The 19,023-nt window shown below is 48.0% G+C and overlaps 1 protein-coding gene across 6 annotated transcripts in view; it reads left to right on the top strand.

The window, feature by feature from the left end:
• APLP2 (amyloid beta precursor like protein 2) overlaps positions 1-19,023 on the top strand; it is a 65,448-nt gene that overhangs the window by 31,941 nt on the left and 14,484 nt on the right. For 2 of the 6 annotated variants that reach the window (XM_087828434.1, XM_087828433.1), the window contains exons 2-9: positions 1,341-1,514; positions 2,279-2,402; positions 11,202-11,314; positions 12,173-12,381; positions 12,680-12,882; positions 13,944-14,111; positions 17,083-17,213; positions 18,155-18,229. In XM_087828434.1, the coding sequence (XP_087684560.1) occupies positions 1,341-1,514; positions 2,279-2,402; positions 11,202-11,314; positions 12,173-12,381; positions 12,680-12,882; positions 13,944-14,111; positions 17,083-17,213; positions 18,155-18,229 (1,197 nt within the window). The remainder of the gene's footprint in view (positions 1-1,340; positions 1,515-2,278; positions 2,403-11,201; positions 11,315-12,172; positions 12,382-12,679; positions 12,883-13,943; positions 14,112-17,082; positions 17,214-18,154; positions 18,230-19,023) is intronic. The other 4 variants (XM_087828436.1, XM_087828435.1, XM_087828438.1 and 1 more) reach the window with 2 other exon arrangements.

Raw genomic sequence — 19,023 nt, 5'->3', positions numbered from 1 at the left:
AGTTGTAACATTTTTTTAAAAGCTATTTCATTTTTATTTTGAACAAACTTTCTATTAGGAAGGACCACAGACCTCCACTGTGGCTACAACCACCAGTGTTGGCATATTTCTAGATGTTGGGGTGCCCGTGGTTTTTCCTAGTGCGAGAGACTTTGCACAGGAGCCTTGCTGTCATCACGCCTAGATGTTATTTCTCACCTGTAACTTGTGAGTTGTTAATGGCTATGACCTTTCACAAACATGTGAATACTAGCCAAAGAAAGACTTTCTGCAATAGTTTATTATTCTTACCTACTAGGAGGGAATTGTTTATGAAGTGCCTTTCAGTGCTCTGGTTCCATGAATGACGCCATCACTTACCAGCACTGCCGGACGGGACCTCCTCCCCATCTCCCAGCCAATCTGTCATCAAGACTTGCTTGTTTTGCTCTCTGGGATCTCTTGACTCTCCACCACCCTCTCTTAGCCAGGCTACCACGTCTCTCGGACTGTGCACCTCCAGCTTCCCGAGCCATTCCCCTGCGTGCACTCTCGGTTCCTTTCAGTCTGTTCTTCACCCTCAACCAGAGAAAGCATCAGAGCTGCGTTTGGAAAATACTAACTTTGCCTAAAACCTCTCCACATTCCAGTGATAAAGACCAAAGTCCTGTTGGTATGCAGACTGTCCAGTCTTGGCCCTGCGAGCCCCTCCTCCCTTCTCTGCCGCTCTCCACCTGCCCCCCACTGACGATGCCCCAAGCGCTGCTCTGCCCAAGTGCGTTCTCTTCAGGGGGCTCCCTGATCGCCTCGTGCAGGCCCAAGGCAGGCTCCCGTTTTATATGCTGCTTCAGCGCCGTGTTCTTGTCCCCCTCAGGGTGTCTGGCATGTGATGGCACTTTCTTGGTGTGTAGACTGCTGCACTAGACCAAGCACCGTGAGAGTGGGGAACATAGCTTTTTGCTCACACTTGTGTCTTAGGCATTTAGCTGGTTGCTTTGCATAATAGCTGCTGCTCAATAAAATTTTGTGCGCGTTGAGTAAAATTATTGGAACTTTAGACATTTTATGCTTTTGTGGTTTGATGTATTAAGTGGATTTGCTTGTAACAGAGGCCATAGTTAGGTTATAGGTTCCCAAGTCAGAAGTATCTAGCTGGGGAGTGGGGGTTACCTTTCACTTTGATCATGTACATCCAAAGGTCATTTTTCATTGTGGCCTCGCTCCTGGGAAAGGATTTGTTTATGACATAAAAATAGTTACAATGAAGATTTTTTGAAAGGTCGGTTCTGTCACCAACAGCTGATTGACTGCCTTTGTGCCAGCCTTTTTGGAGTAAACCTGTTTTTCGCCCCCCTTTGCAGGCTCTTGCAGCCAACACTGGAACAGGATTTGCTGTCGCCGAGCCTCAGATTGCAATGTTTTGTGGAAAGTTAAATATGCATGTGAACATTCAGACTGGGGAATGGGAACCTGACCCTACCGGCACCAAGAGCTGCTTTGGGACAAAAGAAGAAGTCCTTCAGTACTGTCAGGAGGTAAGAGTGTTGCCAGAAACTTAAAACCGCTTTGTTTCTGGGTCAAACTGGAACCCATTTGCCTTAGAAATGGATATTCTGTCTTTCTCTTTTGACCTAAGACCAAGTTGCTAGTGACTGGCGCGCGGGCCCTTTTGTTTTCTAAGCCTTTAGGATTGAGGCTCCTCGGGGGCTGTTGATCCGGGTGCTGTGAACTTTCCTCCGGGAAGCTCAGCCAGCGGCTCCCCCTTGCTATGGAAGACGTGAAACAAAGCATGTGCTGTGTGTGCTTGTGGTTTCTACTTGCTGTAGATGATCAGCTCAGGTCATTCAACTTGGTTTGGAGTCAAAACTTGACCTAGGAAAGGATACAAGATGTTTGAACTTTCTTACCCAGACTGGTGTATAGAGCCAGCGCCAGATCTTTATTCTATAATTTTATTAACACATTTCCATAGGCTTGAACTCAGCTACTTACACACACCCTGCAGGAGGCCCTGATGCCTAACGGATTAATTGGGCTGAACGCTTGCTGCGTTTGTATATCCTTAAGCAAAGGTTCCTTTCGCATTTGTAGTCAGAAATCCGCCTGTCTCCAGAACAGTCATCGTTACAGTATCTTTTTCCTTGAAGAGTTTATCTGGAGCCAGGGGCAGCCAGTGGAACTTAGGTTTGCACAGGGTAACGAGACACCGAGTGGGCATGAACACTCACCCTTATTGCGAGGGAATTGTCCGTCTTTTACGGACCAGTCCAGTTACTGAGTGTGTGCTTTTCCCGTGCAGATGTATCCAGAGCTACAGATCACCAACGTGATGGAAGCCAACCAGCCGGCCAGCGTGGACAACTGGTGCCGGAGGGACAAAAAGGAGTGCAAGAGCCACATGGTGGTTCCGTTCAAGTGTCTTGGTGAGTGTCCTTAGATGTTCTTGGGTACGTCTCAGGAAGTGGGGCCCCTCATTTTCAAATTTAATTTTCTCTTGGCTCACAGTGAAATACCTACATCTGTTAAGAACCTGAGGGATACAAGAATTTATTGTGGGACTTTACCTTTTGAATATTTATTGCTTTCTGTGTCAATAATTGACTTGTCTTCAGTGATCACTCACTCCCCCCTCCCATCATGGGCATCCTTCTGTTTTTTAAGGGTGAGTCTTTTCCATGGCACTGAATGAGTGTTGCCCCCAGGGCAGCCCCGCTTTGCCCCCGGTCACAGTAGTGAGTGGTACTGAGCAGCCCATAAATGCAGCATTAATATAAACATTCTGGGTAGTTCTATAGATGTACGTAAGTTTAGCCATGAATTTAACTTTTTCTCCTCCCTTCTTTAAAACCTTTCCTAAAGTGGAATACATTGCTTTTCTCATTCTCACATGTAGCAAAATAACAGGAAGAGTCAGCATCTGAATAACAGTATTTAAAATACATAGCAATTACTTTGTTTTAAAAATACTCAGTAAGGGGAAAGAGGGACAGTGCCTGTGCTTAACACCATTTACTTTAAAATTGAGAATCATGCAGTAGTGTGAGACTTGGAAAAGTTTTGTGACGTGGTTTAAGGATGCTCTTCTGTTCCATTTGGCTCCAAGAAATCCGTGAGTATGAGGTTTCATTCATTCTCTATAAAATTCTCAAACTAAATGAAACAGTATTCTTGACTGTGTGTAGACAGGTAGTACTTGGAATTATTTCTTTCTCCACATGCAGTCGGTTTTCAAGCCAGGCCGATCTCCCCCTTGAGTGTGACTCATGTCCATATTTAGGGGCGCAGAGGCACTCCGGGATGTTGCAGCAGACTCACGGGCAGTGTGGGATGTTTGGCTTTCAGGGGAAACATCTGTCCCAGACATCCGGGAACTGCTAGCTGGGGGAATTCGCATTTTCAGCATCTGATCGTTTTATTCCTTTCTGTGACCTTGTGTCTTTGTTGATCTGCATTCGTGGTTCCTGTGATAAAAAGCCAGCATCACACAAATCACTGTGGAAGAAAAGGGTGATGGTGCTCAGTCGATTGCAGCGTTGGAGGAGTTGTGCCGGGAGGGCCCCGCAGGCCTAGGGTGTTAGGACACAAGTACTTTATTCACTTGCTGGCCTGACCTACTTGTCTTTTGGGCCTTCTTTTGGCCTGTGGGTGCTGTGAAAAAAATTACTGAGACACTCGGGGTGCTATGACTGGACGGTTGGGGAAGCTCTGTTTCTGGTCCCCCTGCTCTAGCCCAGCCTCCGCGCGTGCCTCTCAGGTCTGTCGTCCAGCGCGTTGCCCTCTGACCTGGACTGAAGGTTGAATTGTCTCTCCTGCACATACAACCCTTGAGTAGTTCTTCACCTAAAAAACAATGTTTAATGAAGCTCCTTAGCATGGGTTTAAACTCCACGTGGCCTTGCTTAACTGTGCTCTTTTCTACAACATCTCATGACTCCTGGCCACTTACCACCCATCCAGTTCTCATTGTTTGGAATGATTTTCTATACTTAACTTTACTTGGGAAGTTCTCCATTTAAGAACGCCATTTATCTCAGGGAATGCTTCCTTTAAAGGAAGCTGGTTTTATTTTCTATCCAGATAACCAGATTTCTGAAATTCTCCATGTTGTTGCCATTCCACCCATCGCACTGTTCAGTCTGATTTCTGTTTGTGCATCTTTCCAACCTTGTCGTAAATGCCTTGAAAACACTGACCGTGCTGTAGCTTTTTGTCCCCTCAGCACCATGCAGAGCCTAGAACATAGGATGCACTCGGTGATAATTACAGGACAAGACCCCTACCGTAGCTAGTACGCAGCAAAACAATGTTGTTTTGCTGCTTTATTTTCAAACGCTATCGTTTGAATTTATCAGTGTCTTACAGAACCAAGCAGCGAAGTGATACTCTCACTGATGTAACGCACAATGACATTAACGTCTTTATGTAACTCATAAAGACAGTTTGACCATAAAATACTCAATACCTTCTTCATATTGTCACAAATAAAGCATCATACGGTCTCTGATGTTACTTAATTCAGACAGTTATTCACGTTTGCCCCGGCATTCATGTGGCAGCTTTTTAACCAGTAAATAGAGCTACCCATTTATATTTTTAAATGAATATAGTTGCCTGAGCCTAAGTTAGTGAGAGACCAGTGACTGAAGTTTAAGGGAGGTAGTCGGAAAGAAATACTGCTGATTCTTCCTTGTTGTCATTTAAGCAGTAGATTTTAATGTCTCTCCCCTCTCCCCACCAAGCCTCCCCTTAGAGTACCGGGTAGAACTGACACTGGTTAACAGTCGGCACGGCCTTCTTCTTACCACAGATTCCTCAGAAAGCCTTTAGTGATAGACTTTTAGAGTTACACTTGCCTTTTTAAATTAGAAATAATAACAATTTAAAATTAATTTCACATTTATAGAATGGTTGCAAAAATAGTGCAAAGAGCTTATATTTCAGATTTTCTAACTTTTGACATTTGGTTAATATGATAAAAATTTTTTTTAAAAATATATCTTTATTGATTTGAGAGAGAGGAAAGGAGAGGAAAGGAGAGAGATAGAAATATCAATGATGAGAGAGTCATTGATCAAGCCCGCAACCGGGCATGTGCCCTGACTGGGAATCGAACCCCGATCGCCTGGATCCTAAGTCCACGCTCAACTGCTGAGCCACGCCCGGCCGGGCAATATGATGAAATCTTAACTACTAGTTTTTTTGTTTTCAGCCATTTAGGTTGCAGAGATGATGTCCTTTTATCTCTTAATATGTATTTCCTAAAAACAAAGACATTCTCCTAAATAACTGTAGTGTAATCATCAAAATCAGGGAATTATCATTGATCCAGTATATAACCTACAGACCCTCTTCAAGTCTTGCCTGTTCCAGTAATACCAGGATCTAATTCAAGAGCTCTTGTTGCATTTAGTTGTCTCTGTAGCCTTCCCTTATCTTTCATGACCCTGACATTTTCACAGAGCATAAATTTTCAACCTTTTTCATCTCATGGCACACATAAACTAATTACTAAAATTCTGCAGCACACCAAAAATATATCTTTTTTTGCCTATCTGACAAATAAATAGGTCTGATTTTGGTTCTTTTGCACCAAATGGCTATTGTGTTTTCTGTTGCCATTTTTTTATTTGACAATCTGAGGGAAAAGAGGTCAGTGCCCCTGACTAAATAGTCAGGTATTGCATGTTTTAAAAATTCTTGTGGCACACAGGTTGAAAATCGCTGTAATAAAATATAGGCCAGTTTCTTTGTAGAATGTCTTGCAGTTTGGCTTTGTCTTATGTCCTTTTGATTGATGCATTTTTTAGGGTAGTGTCACAGAAATGGCCTCGCTGCATCAGATTAGTAGTTTCCCGATGTCAGTTTGTTTCATTACTGGCCCTAACTTTTATCGCCTGGCTAAGATGGTGTCAGCACTCATTTATTTCATTATGGACTCGCTGTCGGATTTGGCCAGTGGGAGCCCTTTCGTGCTGGTTCCTGTGTCTTTTACCATGTCCCTGTCGTTCTTTGAAAGCTTCCTTACTTTCTGGTACAAAAAGATCTAGGCTCCTCCTGTATTTTCCCTGCCCCACCCCTGGACTCAGCCATTTCTCCAAGAAGCCCTGGTTTCATTTAGTGGGAAAGAATATTTAGACCCCAAGGCCTGGGCACTCGGTGTGCTTACGGCTATGACAGTGTTACTGCTTCTAGGCCCACTCAGGAGAAAGAGCTAAGAAATAGGTATGTGTACATTACATGCACACACAAATCTATTTTCTATATATATGTGCATGTATTAAAAACAGTAAGCTCATATTGATACCTACAATTCCATTATCTTCAGTATACTTTTTAAATTTTCTCAATATCCCCTATAAATAACAGTCTCTCTGCTTTTTAAGTGTAGGTTCGTTGAGATGTAATTCACATACTATGTAAAATCACCCGTAGTTTAATAGTTTATAGTATATTCACTGAGTTAATGTAGCCATACTCAGTTCTTTTAACATACAAACTGTACTGGTCCTTTTATACGTATTAAGGTAAATACTACATGTTGCTGTGAAGAGATGGTAGTGTGGTTAGCTTCAGCTCTGAAACCCCTTTTAAATATTGCTACCTAGCAAACCCAAATCAAAGACAAGCCAGAAGGGTGGGGAGCTGGGGGAAATAGGACATGCTTATATTGGTTGGGTACCTCTATTAATTCGTTTGGATGTTCCAGGAGCCTTATCTATGTACTCAGGCACTGTTTTTTTTGTTTTTGTGAGGTTGAGGGGAAGGATGTGTCCTGATTTGGATGCCTGAAAGCAGTTTGAGAATGAATTTAGGTTGTTGCTAGCGATGTTTGCATCAGATCTGATGCCACGCTGTCTGTAGACATCTGTGTCCCCGTCATTCAGCTCTGCTCTCTTCTGAGAACGTGTATAATTACCCATCAGTGTGATTCTTTTAACTGATATTTAGTATATTTGGTGAGAAATACAGTTCAGGCTCCTCAAAATGAACATTATATTTCCCATTACTACTGATTGCCTCCTGCTTATCTCTAAAACTTTATCTGAATAAATAGGAAGACCCGAGTAGGACACAGCCAGTGGTGTGTGTCGAAGCAAGACTGCTGGTATTTGTGGGGAGCAGTCGGTCGTCTTTGACGTTCATGTGTAGACTGGCTCTGTTGCTAAAAGAAGAGAGCGTCACAAGCCCAGGACAGGTTTTGTGTTTGGTTATTTTGGAAGGAGATCAGAACAGAGAGTGTTACTGTGATGTGAGGACGACTGCCACAGGAGGTTTGCATAACCAAGCGTCGAGATGCAGTCTTCAGCAACTGCACCACGGTATCTTGGAGTGGCCCACTCGTCCATTGCAGGTGTCTGTTTGCAAGTCACCTTCTACCTTTGAATTTGTGACAGCTCATCAACAGTTCACCTTCTTCCCAGTGTGAACGCTTCTGCGTGGTGTATGTTTCTGCTCATGACAATTATTCTAGGTCTTGAACGTCTCAGAGCCTTATTTACCTAGACATCTTCTAGGGAGGGCAACGAGACCTCACAAAAAGTTGCATTGGGTGGTCAGGTTGATTTTCTTGGTTTACTCTCATTACAAAAGGATTTCTCCCATTTGCTTACAGCTTCAGAGTGTTCCATAAATAGTCTTACTATTTGCAGCTGGAGAGTACTTTTGCAGTGGGTTTATTTATAATAATGTGAGTATTGGTTAGTGTTGGGAGCTTCTCCAGTGGGTAAAACAGCCTTATTGTTATTTTGAAAGGAATTTCAGCAACTTTGAGAAAGCTTTATTGTTTTACTTTTTAAGTAGACATTTATTGAACATCTATTATGTGCTTCTCTCTTAGGGATGATACATACATCTTTGAGTAAAAGGCAAACTTCAGGACTTAACCAGGCTGAAGGAGGAGGGATTAGGGATATGAGGTGTATACAAAGCTATAGTAATCAAAACAGCATGGCACTGGCATAAAACCAGACAGATCAAGAGACTAGAAAGCCCAGAAATAAATCCATGTCTTTATGGTCAATTAATATTTGACAAAGGAAGCAAGAACCTGCAGTGGGGTAAAGACGGTCTGTTCAATAAATGGTGTTGGGAAAACTGGACAGATACATGCAAAAAAGTGAAACTAGATCACCTTCTTACACCATATACAAGAATAAATTCAAAATGGGTTAAAGACTTAAATGTTAGACTCAAAACCATAAAACTCCTAGAAGAAAACATAGGCAGCAAAATCTCAAAAGGAAACAAAATAAAAAAGTAAACAGATGGGGACTACATCAGACTAAAAAGTTTTTGCACCACAAAGGAAACTGTCAATGAAACGAAAAGACAACCTACTGAACGGGAGAAGATACTCGCCAGTGACACATCCCATAAGGGGTTAATAGCCGACATTTATAAAGAACTCATACAACTCAACACCAGAAAACCCTAAACAATCCAATTAAAAAATGGGCAGAGGACTTGAATAGGCACTTCCCCAAAGAGGACATGCAGGTGGACAAGAGACATAAGAAAAGATGCCCAACGTCACTAATCAGAGAGGTGCAAATTAAAACCACAATGAGATATTATCTCCCATATGTCAGAATGACTCATCAATAAGTCAACAAATAAGTGTTGGCGAGGGTGTGGAGAAAAACCCTCAAGCACTGCTGGTGGGAATGCAGACTGGTGCCACCACTGTGGAAAACAGTGTGGAGGTTCCTCAAAAACTTAAAAATGGAGCTGCCCAATGACCCAGCGATTCCACTTCTGGGTGTAGTCAAAGAAACCCAAAACACTAAATTGAAAGGATATATGCATTCCTCTGTTCACTGCAGTGTCATTTACAATAGCCAAGATTTGGGAGCAGCCCGAATGCCTGTCAATAGACAAGTGGGTAAAAAAGTTGCGGTTCATGTATACAGTGGAATATGACGCGGCCACGAAAAGGAGTGAAATCTCACCCTCTGACAGCATGGATGGGCCTAGAGGGCGTAATGCTAAGTGAAGTGAGTCAGAGAAAGGCAGATACCACATTATTTCACTTCTGTGGAATTTAAAGAGCAAAGTAAATGAATAAAATAGAAACAGACTCATAGAGACAGTGGTCAGACTGATGTCTGCCCGAGGGGGTGGGGGTAGTGAGAAGGGGAAGGGGTGAGAAGTACAAAGTGGCAGTTACAAAAATAGTAGCAGGGATGTGAAGCACAGCCTGGGGAATAGTCAGTAATACTGTGATAACTGCATGTGGCGCCCGGTGGTGCTTGAACTACGGGGGAAACCACTTTATAAAGTACATGGCCCGGCCGGGCATGGCTCAGCGGTTAAGTGTCGACCTAGGATCCAGGCGATCGGGGTTCGATTCCCGGTCAGGGCACATGCCCGGGTTGCGGGCTGCAGCTGATCAATGACTCTCTCATCGTTGATGTTTCTAGCTCTCTCTCCCTCGCCTTTCCTCTCTCTGAAATCAATAAAGATATATTTTTAAAAAATAAAAAAATAAAGTATATGATTGTCTAACCGCTGTGCCGGACACCTGAAACTAATAACAAATAATATTGAACATAAACTAGAATAGAAAAAATTTTTAAATAAATTAATAAAGTTAGTGAAATTTTATTTTACAGTTAAGTATGGAGTTAATTATTAAATTTCTGGCATTTAAAAATGTTTTGGTTTTCAACCTTAATTCCAAAATGTTTCATGCATCCTGAAAAGATAAAACATAACGTGGTCTCTCGTGGACTCACCATCCGGACTCAGCATTTTGCTGTGTTTGCTACACCTCCATCGTTTTTTATTTAATCATTACCCCAGATCATGCTTCCTGATTTCAGAGAGAGGAAGGGAGAGAGAGAGAGAGAGAGGAACATCAGTGTGAAAGAGGAACACCAATTGGTTGCCTCTCTACACCCCCCAGCTGGGGCCAAACCCGCCACCTAGGCAGGTGCCCTGACCGGGAATGGAACCTGCGACCTCTCAGCGTGCGGGACGGTGTTCCCGCCGGCTGAGCCGCAGTGGCCAGGGTTCCGTCTTATTTTTTTAATAAAGGGTTTAGGTGTTCCAAAGTCCCATCCTTCCATTCCTGCCTCTCTCTAGAGCTAAACCACCTTTGCCTGCCACTTGGGAAGGCTGGCCCCCTGGTGCCTAGAGACGGGGTGAGATGACGAAGGTGGGGCGTGGGTCTGCAGAGACCCCACGAGTGCAGAGCCCGGTAGCTTTCTCGGGCCAGGGTACTTCCTTACTGCACTTCTCTGTTTTAGACCTCAGCGGGTCGCCTGCCTGCGTCCTCCCCCGCTGCTTGCATCTCCCCCTGAGCTAAGCACACACCTCTCCCTCCTCGGTTTGCGTCCGCATAGACCCTGTGGGAGCCTCGGTGGTGCGTCAGGATCGCTTGGGGTGCTTGCTCAAAGCAAAGCACCGCAGCCCACCTTAGACGGACTGATCAGAATTTCTGGGTGATAATCCGGCGATATATATGTATAAGCTTTTAGCTTTTTGTTATGGAAGTTACAAATACATCTAGACACAGAGAAGGCAGTGCCCTTTACCCTCCCGTCCCTGTTGCCCAGGTGTGTATCGATCATTAATTCATGAGCCGCTCTTCATGGGTTGGTGATGTTAAACCACCCGTTGGTCACCTGGTTAAGTAGTGTCTGTTAGAGTTTTCCCTTGCCAAGGCCCCCGTTCCCTCTTTATAATTAGCTGTCCATTGATGATTCTTACGTGAATCAGTTATCACAGTGGTGGCTGGTCTTAGAGCTGGGTGTCTTTAGGTACACAAGGGACTAACGTAAGATGTATCTGTACTTTAGGAGAACACCCAGTCTTAGTTTCCTGGGCATTTTGACAACTGATATGGGCAGAAATAGGGAAGTAAGTGGCCAGGAATCTTGTTTATGTGGAAGCCGGGGGGCAGAACCTGTGTGTGTGTGTGTGTGTGTCTGAGGTCATGGAGGGGGCCCTATTCCTGCTCTCTTGTGATGTGTTGTGTAGCCTGCAGCAGGACTGTGAGGGGTTGGCATCTGGGAAAGGAGGACAGTCCTGGGCTTAATCACTATCACGGAACGTTGAGCTCTTGTGGCTGCTGCTTGGAGCTGTAACGGTCAGTTGGCCTTTGAAGATGAGACATGCCTCACCTGTCTACACCTGACTGTAACTGTGACAATCTGCGGTGAGGGTGGCTCCCACTTTGAATTGTCATCAGATTTGTTTTTGACAAAGCTTCTCTTTCCCAGTGGGTGAGTTTGTGAGCGACGTTCTGCTGGTCCCGGAAAAGTGCCAGTTTTTCCACAAAGAGCGGATGGACGTGTGTGAGAATCACCAGCACTGGCACACGGTGGTCAAGGAGGTAAAGGATGCTGGGAAATGGGGGGGGGGGCAGGTTCCTCCAACCTCACCACAAGTTAAAATCAGTTCTCCTGCCCGGCCGGGCATGGCTCAGCGGTTGAGCATTGACCCAGGATCCAGGAAACGGAGGTTCGATTCCCGGTCAGGGCATGTGCCTGGGTCGGGGGCATGCAGGAGGCGGCCGATCAATGACTATCTCATTGATGTTTCTATCTCTCTCTCCCTCTCCCTTCCTCTCTCTGAAATCAGTGAAGATAAATTTAAAATCAGTTTTCCTTACTTTCCCTCTCTCCCTCCAAAGTTAGCAGCTTCTTGTATCTTCTAAATTAAAAATAATTTGGGAGAAGAATTGGTATTTTTGTAGGAAGTTCGGTATTGACAATGCAGACCCTAAAGTTTAGGATATTAAAAAAGGTTGGTAGGCGGGGATGCTGTCAGCAGGGCTCCCAGGAAGGCCCCTTAAGCCCTGAGGCCTTAGGGTAGACCTTGCCAGTGATGGAGAATCTGTCTGGTCAGAGATGCCGACAGGGTTGGATGTCATTTCTTACCCTCTGCAGTTAAGTTGGTGCTCCGGTCGCTTGTTTTTCTTCGGTCAGATCCTGAAGCAGGGCCCTCCTGTGCCAGGGATGCTGTAAATGACCCCGCACCGCCTCCGCCCGATGCTGATAATTACTAAAAGAAGCTCCCTCTCCCTCCTTTCTCCAGCTGTGGGCTTTCATTGTTTGGGGCCCAGATGTTTCCCTGTTGCAAGTTAAGCAAAACTTGTAAACCTTCTTAAAGCAATAACACCACAGCTTCTTGAGGGAAAATCCGTGTCCCCGAGACCCGGGGCTCCCTGACCCGCCCCGGCCTCTTCCAGGCCTGCCTGGCGCAGGGGACGGCCCTGTACAGCTACGGCATGTTGCTGCCCTGCGGCGTGGACCAGTTCCACGGCACCGAGTACGTGTGCTGCCCCCAGACCAAGGCCCGTGAGCCCGCGGTGTCCGAGGAGGAGGAGGGAGAGGAGGGAGAGGAGGAGGAAGAGGAGGAAGAGGAGGAAGAGGAGGAAGACTACGACGTTTACAAAAGGTGCACCCCGTCCCGAACCTGCGGGCGGTTTCTCCAGGCCTGTGGGCTGCGGGGGGCGCGGGCCTGGCCTCGCTCGGCTGGGCCGAGCCGCTCGCGTGTCATTCTAGCTGCGGCCGGTCGCGGGGGGCTGGGGGCCCCCAGCCCTGCTGTTCCCCCAGGTTAGCATGGCCCCTGTCCGCGGCCCTTCCCTCCCGCTGCTGTAGCTGGGCCAAGGGCCTGCGTGGCCCAGTGCAGTGCAGGCTGAGCTTGTTTCAGAGCAGGGACGGGGGCTAACCTCCCTCTCCCGTCGCAACTTCAGTGAATTCCCGACCGAGGCCGATCTGGAGGACTTCACAGAAGCCGCTGTGGGTGGGGACGGCGAGGATGACGGCCAGGAGGCGGTGGAGGACCGTGACTACTACTACGACACCTTTAGGGGACAGGACTACGACCAAGAGAGCCCAGCAGAACCCCGCCGCGACGGGGCCGTGTCAGAAAAGGGAATTACCCACGACGTTAAAGGTAACCGATGCCGGGCGGCGGCACTGACACCCGTGTGGGACTTTCCTACTTAGAGTCTTGTACTGCATTCGTCTCAGGTGAGTTACCGAAGGGGAGCCAGCTCCTCAGTGCTGGTGGTGCCAGCTCAGCAGCAGCTCGGCTTCTGCAGGGCCTGCCAGGTGCCACGTCCAGGGAGAGGTGCAGAATTGAGTCAGAAAGTGATGCTTAGCATTGCAAGGACACAACCAGAGAGCAAGAGACAGCGGGGCCCACCCTCGGGCAGGGTTCTCCCACCTTCAGCCTGAAGTGTTCTCTCCTGAAGGGGAGCCCCCCGCCCCCCCAATACTGCTGAAGCCCTAACCTTGTGCAATGGAAACGACTGCCTTGGCTCTCTTTTGAGTGGGTTCCAGCCTGCAGGCTGCCCCGTTTATCCATTGGAAAGACGTTTGTAACTGGGAGGGTGGAATTCAGCGGCCGTCCTGGTAAGGGAGTGGGGCCAGCGGGTTTTCACCTTGCCAATTAAAAAAAACGGGTTGTGACAGTTCTAGAGCGATTTCCACACAACCTCCTGCTCACTGTCTATTTGAAACCAGTTAAGATCTGAAGAATTATTTAGGAACAACTAGGGGGAAATTACTAAATGAATCTAGAAATTGATGATTCGCCTGGAGAACAGGAAAGCGTGAGTTCATCCTTCCCGGATGCACAAGCAGCATTAGCCCTGGTTCTCCCGCATTTTCCCACGGCCGTGACCCGCCAAGGGAGACGGGCCAGGCAGGTGTCTCCACCGGCGGGTCGGCCGGGTGGGCTCCCAGAGCTGTGACACGGAGTCCTCCCCGCCAGCCTGTGCCTCGATCTAGACTCAGTCAGCACAAGGTATTCTCAGCTCCGAAATGTCCGTATTGCCTTCGAGTGGAAAATGACTGCTTCAGAAACGACTGGCGTGAGCCGGGCGCTCGGGGTCTGTCCAGCCCCGGCCTCCGCTGGTGCCGTGTCCCCCGGGCCTTCCTCCTGCCCGGCCCAGCCCCGCGGTCTGAAGCTGCCCCCTCTGTCCTGCTGACACTCTGACCGTTTCCACACAGCTGTCTGCTCCCAGGACGCGATGACGGGGCCCTGCCGGGCCGTGATGCCCCGGTGGTACTTCGACCTCGCCAAGGGAAAGTGCGTGCGCTTTATATATGGCGGCTGCGGAGGCAACAGGAACAATTTTGAGTCTGAGGATTATTGTATGGCTGTGTGTAAAACCATGAGTAAGTGCGCCACGCGGGCTCTGTGCAGCAGACGTCCTGTCCAGCGTTTGTCCTTCCCGGCGTCTGTGTGGTGCCCCGCCCCCTCGGGGGTTGCTGTCGGTCGTTCCTCCCCCGTCCTGTGCTTTCTGGCCCTGGGCTTGCTTCCCTGTGGGCAGCTGTAAGCTCAGTTCTGCGTGTCCTGTGCTCACCGTGGGTGTGGTGGTGGTGCTGGTGCTGGTGTGTGGCCTCCCTGGTGCTGCGGGGGCGCCCAGGCCTGGCTCGCCCGTCCGTTAGTGTGCGGGCTCCCGGGGCGCTTGGTCTTGGCCTCGGCTTGGAAGGCAGCCACGTCCTGGTTGTCTCTGGTTGAAAGGCACAAAAGGGCAAGCAGGTCGGCCCGAGTCCTGCACGTGATCCTCTCCAGGCTTTGCCTCTTGTCCTTGGGTGTGACCCCGTGGTGCCCGCTGTCCACAGCAGTGGTAATGGGATACTTTCGGGAGTCCAGAATATTGAAACGCCTTGCTTTTGTGCTCCAGGAGGAGAGCCTCGCAGCCAGGTGGCAGTAACCGTTTTCTCCGGTGTTGGGCACCCCGGGTCGTGCAGAGATTGGGATAGTGAAGGAATTTCAGTTTACGTGTCCTTTGGACACAAGGAAACTCAGTGGTTCGGTTGAGTTGGGTTCGCCGAGGTAGGAAGGTTTGCTTTTCTCCATGGTTACCCCACTTCCTTTTTTCAGACCCTCCTTCTCTTTGCGGCACTGACCCGTGCGTTTGGAAAATCCTCGGGCCAGGCTCCCGATCTGGAATTCATTAGAGTGATGAGTTGCCGCCTGTTCCTGCTATTTGGCTGTAGCTTCCGATGGTTTTCATTGAGATACCTTCATGGTCCCTCTTTCCTCCCCCGACCAAAAGGTTTCTAAACTCTTAATATAACGTGGTATACTCTAGCGCTTCCACTCCAGCCGCTGCGCTGTGGAAAGGCTGTTTTTATTTGATGTGATTGAAAAGGTGAAAAAAATATGAATCCTTAGGGAACTTTGGCAGGAACTTCTATTCAGGAAAAATACAGAGGTAGAAATTGATATTTTCTGCTTTTTATAACTGAGAGGCAACAAGACATTGTTTTGGGTTGAAGCCTGAGGAATCGGGGATCGGATGAGATCTTACTGAACACGCAGCTGGTGATCTTTTCCCAAAGGATCAGAGAGGTAGTGCCTCAGACGCGACGGAGCGGCAGTTCTTCAGAGCGTTAACAGTCCGCAGGACGGTGGTAGGGGAGGTGGTAGGGGAGGCTTGCCGAGGAGCTGCATGTGTGCAGGTACTTTTGGCCCCCAGCTGGAGTGCTCGGAAAGCCCAGAAGCATCTGCTCCAGTGGTCAAGCTTGTGTCCCTGTCAGCGGGGGTTGAGATGGGCGAATGTTCCAGTTGTTTTCACATGGATAGAGGGATGTGGTTCCAGGTGTGAGCCCAGCCTGTCTTCAGAACCGAACCTCTAGGCCTGCCGCCCCTTTCCCTTTTTGTTTCCAGAGGGTGGAGGCAGCTCGTGTTTGGTATTATCTTTATCCGGCCCAGTGATGTGAACCCAAGACTCTGTCTCTAACCATAAGCCTTTGAGCTGCAGGCCTGCGGTGCTGGTGGCGAGGTGCTCAGTGGCGCGGATGGATGTCAGTGCTTTGAAATTCTCCAGCTGAACTTTGGAGTATCATGGGGAATGTGGCTTGTGAAGCTATATATCCTAATTTAGTTCATTTGAAAATTGGCTGTTGAGACCCTATTTAAATGTATGTGGGAGCCAGATACTCTTCAGAAGATTTTAGTTGTAGCTTTTAGGTTTAGTAACTAAAATGAGGGAACTACAAGATGCTCTGATGGGAAACTTTGGAGTGGCTGTTACATTTGTTATTTATGCCTTTGTTTGAAGGTTCTGCTGAACCTGTGCAATTCTGAAAGTTAGGTGGATTTGTTTCTGAATTAAAATTTGTTGAATTTGGGCACATTTACTACTCACTGTGCTCTAGCATTGTCGTGACACAGCACGTTGCGCCAGCAAGTTGCATGTCGGTCCTATGTCAGTCCTCCCTGGCTCGGGAAATCTTGGGGGAATTGGGTGAACAAGTTTCCGTAGGTGTTTCTTGAGAGGTTGACTAAGTAACCTGTCATCTCAGTCCTTTCCTCTATGAGATTAAGCCCCATTGTGCAGACCCCGCCTCGCCCGGGCCACTGCGAATCTGCTTGACTGGCAGGGAGGAGTGGTTGTCCCAGTGGATCTGTTCTCTGGGTGGTGGCTTGTTAAGGCCCATAGATGTCATGGATTGAAAAGCCCAAGGTGTCTTCACGCTGGCAAATCCTTGTCCATTGTAGCAACTTTGTCCTGTCACATATAGCAAGTTGGTTTCATCTCTGTCATCTGTTATTGGGGGTGGGGCTGAGTCCTTCAGTTCTACTGAAAACGGAAAGTCTGTAGCTGGAGGGCAGTTGGACTCCCTCAGTCTGTAGGCAAAGAACATCCAGTTGAATTTGTTCCCCAAACTAGGTTCTAATCTAAAAATAGCAAGAAGAAAGGAGCCCAGAGTACTGAAGTTCCTTTCAAAATAGAGAATTTGTGGAATTCTCAGAGCACTTCTGCTGGCCTGATTTCAGCCCTCGACGCCGGTCAGGTGCGATCAGTGACAGCAGCAGGGAGTTATTCCTTAGGTTTTAAGATTTCAAGAACTGAGGGACAGTTAGAAGAGGCGACGTCCTTTTCTGCCCCTGACGTCCTCAGTGAGTGCCTGGCTGGTGCCGCGGTCCCCGGGGCACCTGGACGGGCCTGGTGGGTGAATATGGGGCAGGGCGGGGCCAGCGCAGCCGGGCAGAGCCGGGTCTTAGCGGCCAGGAGCAGCCTGCGCGTGGAGCGTGGTACAAGGCCCACTAGCCCACTCCGCGGTCCCGGAGCACAGTGCGGCTTCAACGCGGGGTCTCCCCCCAAAGTGAACTCCCCCTGTTGTTTTGTTTCAGTTCCCCCAACTCCTCTGCCAACCAATGACGTCGATGTGTATTTCGAGACCTCTGCAGATGACAACGAACACGCCCGCTTCCAGAAGGCGAAGGAGCAGCTGGAAATTCGGCACCGCAACCGGATGGATAGGGTAAGCTCAGCACCCCTTACCCTCTGGCCTTTGGCATTGGGTGACCTGGCTGTCATAGGTGAAGAAAAGGGACACCATCTCCCTAGGTTGTCACACTAACTAACATGTCACCTAGGACAGGTGAGGTGTGAGAGCACAAGGGGACCCTCTGGGTGTGACCAGTCCTTCCCCATCCTGTGGCTCCACGGGAACGTAATTCCCCGGCGTGCTTGTGTTCCACACGCGACGGCGAGCCCTTCCGCTGCTGTGTGCTCGTTACTATTATTGTCATTATGATTTTGCCATTAACTAGCTTAAAAAAATATTTTAAAGCAGGAAGCTTGATGTCACAATTGTCAGTAGCATCATTTGCCATTAGAGGAAGGTAAGTGTGAAAATGTATTAAATGAAAGCCAGGTCCTAGCTGGATACCGTTGCCTGTTGAAGGCTCTGAGTCTCAGGGATGTTTTCGTTTCCTCAAAGCGGTTGTGTTAGAGTAACGAGCACCATAAGCAGCGACCTCCTAGACTTGGAGGGACAGGAAGAAAATCAGAGGGATTCCTTTCTAGGTCTGAGTTACCACCTGAAATCTCACACCACCGGGGATGGTTTATACTTTGGGAGAAACGCTCATTACTGTTGTATCCGTATCGTTTCTGAGAAATAGTATTAACCACCTCCTGCCCTTCCCTTTTTTTTTTGGTGAGACTGAGGTACATAGACTTTTAAATAACTTGCCCAAGGTTGCAGAACAAGGAGACCCGGAGGTCATGGAATTTAGACTCTGCCTCAGCCCTCTGCAGCAGTAGTTCTGTGCACAAGCTGAGCTCACGAGGGATCGTACATGCGATTTCCTTTTGTACGGTTTCCTGCGTGAGGTTGAGGTCTGGCAGTATTTTTAGAAAATGGGGGACTGTTTCAGAGATTACTCTCTGGTTCGAGCGCTTTGACTTCGCTTCTAGGTGAAGAAAGAATGGGAAGAGGCCGAGCTTCAAGCAAAGAACCTGCCTAAAGCAGAGAGGCAGACTCTGATCCAGGTAAGATCATCCCCAGGGGCAGAGCTTTCCAGCCCGACCCTCCGACGTGGTCGGAGCCACTCCCAGGAAGCTGGAGCTGGACTCTTAGTTGAGAGCTTACGTTACAGGGGAGTTTTAACTGGCCTGCTGTGTTTTTTAATCTCCCAACTGGTGTTCTCTAGAATAGCTCACCTCTGGCAGAAGGAAAACAAATCCCCCGCCAGAGCACACCTAATTCGTGCCAGGAAGTAACCTTAGCTCGCTGTGTTTGTTAATTCTGCTTTCCTGGCAGAAGTCCTCGGTCATCTTCATTCTTAGGCTGTGACTTGTTTTTCAGCAGCACTGAATTCTTTTTTTTATGGACTTACTGAAAAGCCAAAAGGCAGAGAAGGAAGCTCTGTGATACCAGTTCACCTCTAAGTTTGTAGGACTGTAACCTTAGAATCAGAGCAGCTGCGTTCTCGAGTGGAAGAGTGTTGACAGGAGTGGGGGTAGCAATCTACAGGGCAGACTTGGGTCTCGTGAAACTTTTCAGCATTTTAAGTCAGTTGGTGTTTATGTTTAGCAGAAATCTCTGCTCGTGATAACCCTGTCTCAGAACGCCTGGAAGATCCCAGCGTGTTCATTTGCACAGCCAGTGCACCCAGTGCAGGGCAGTTAGCCCAACAGCCTTCAGCTGTACCTTCAGACGTGGCCGGGTGCCGCACAGCCAGCAGCCGGCCTTCGGGCTTCGCTGGGAATGACGGCAAGACTGGGACGTGTTTCAGGCTGCAGCTCCTGTGGGCCGTGGCTTCAGGGGCAGTAAGTGGGCCCTG

Source organism: Miniopterus natalensis, chromosome 20 (assembly GCF_054644295.1).
Source record: "Miniopterus natalensis isolate mMinNat1 chromosome 20, mMinNat1.hap1, whole genome shotgun sequence".
In the NCBI taxonomy this organism is placed as follows: domain Eukaryota; kingdom Metazoa; phylum Chordata; class Mammalia; order Chiroptera; family Miniopteridae; genus Miniopterus; species Miniopterus natalensis.
Note: the sequence above shows the minus strand (reverse complement) of the source record. Positions and strands in the feature narration are given on the sequence as shown.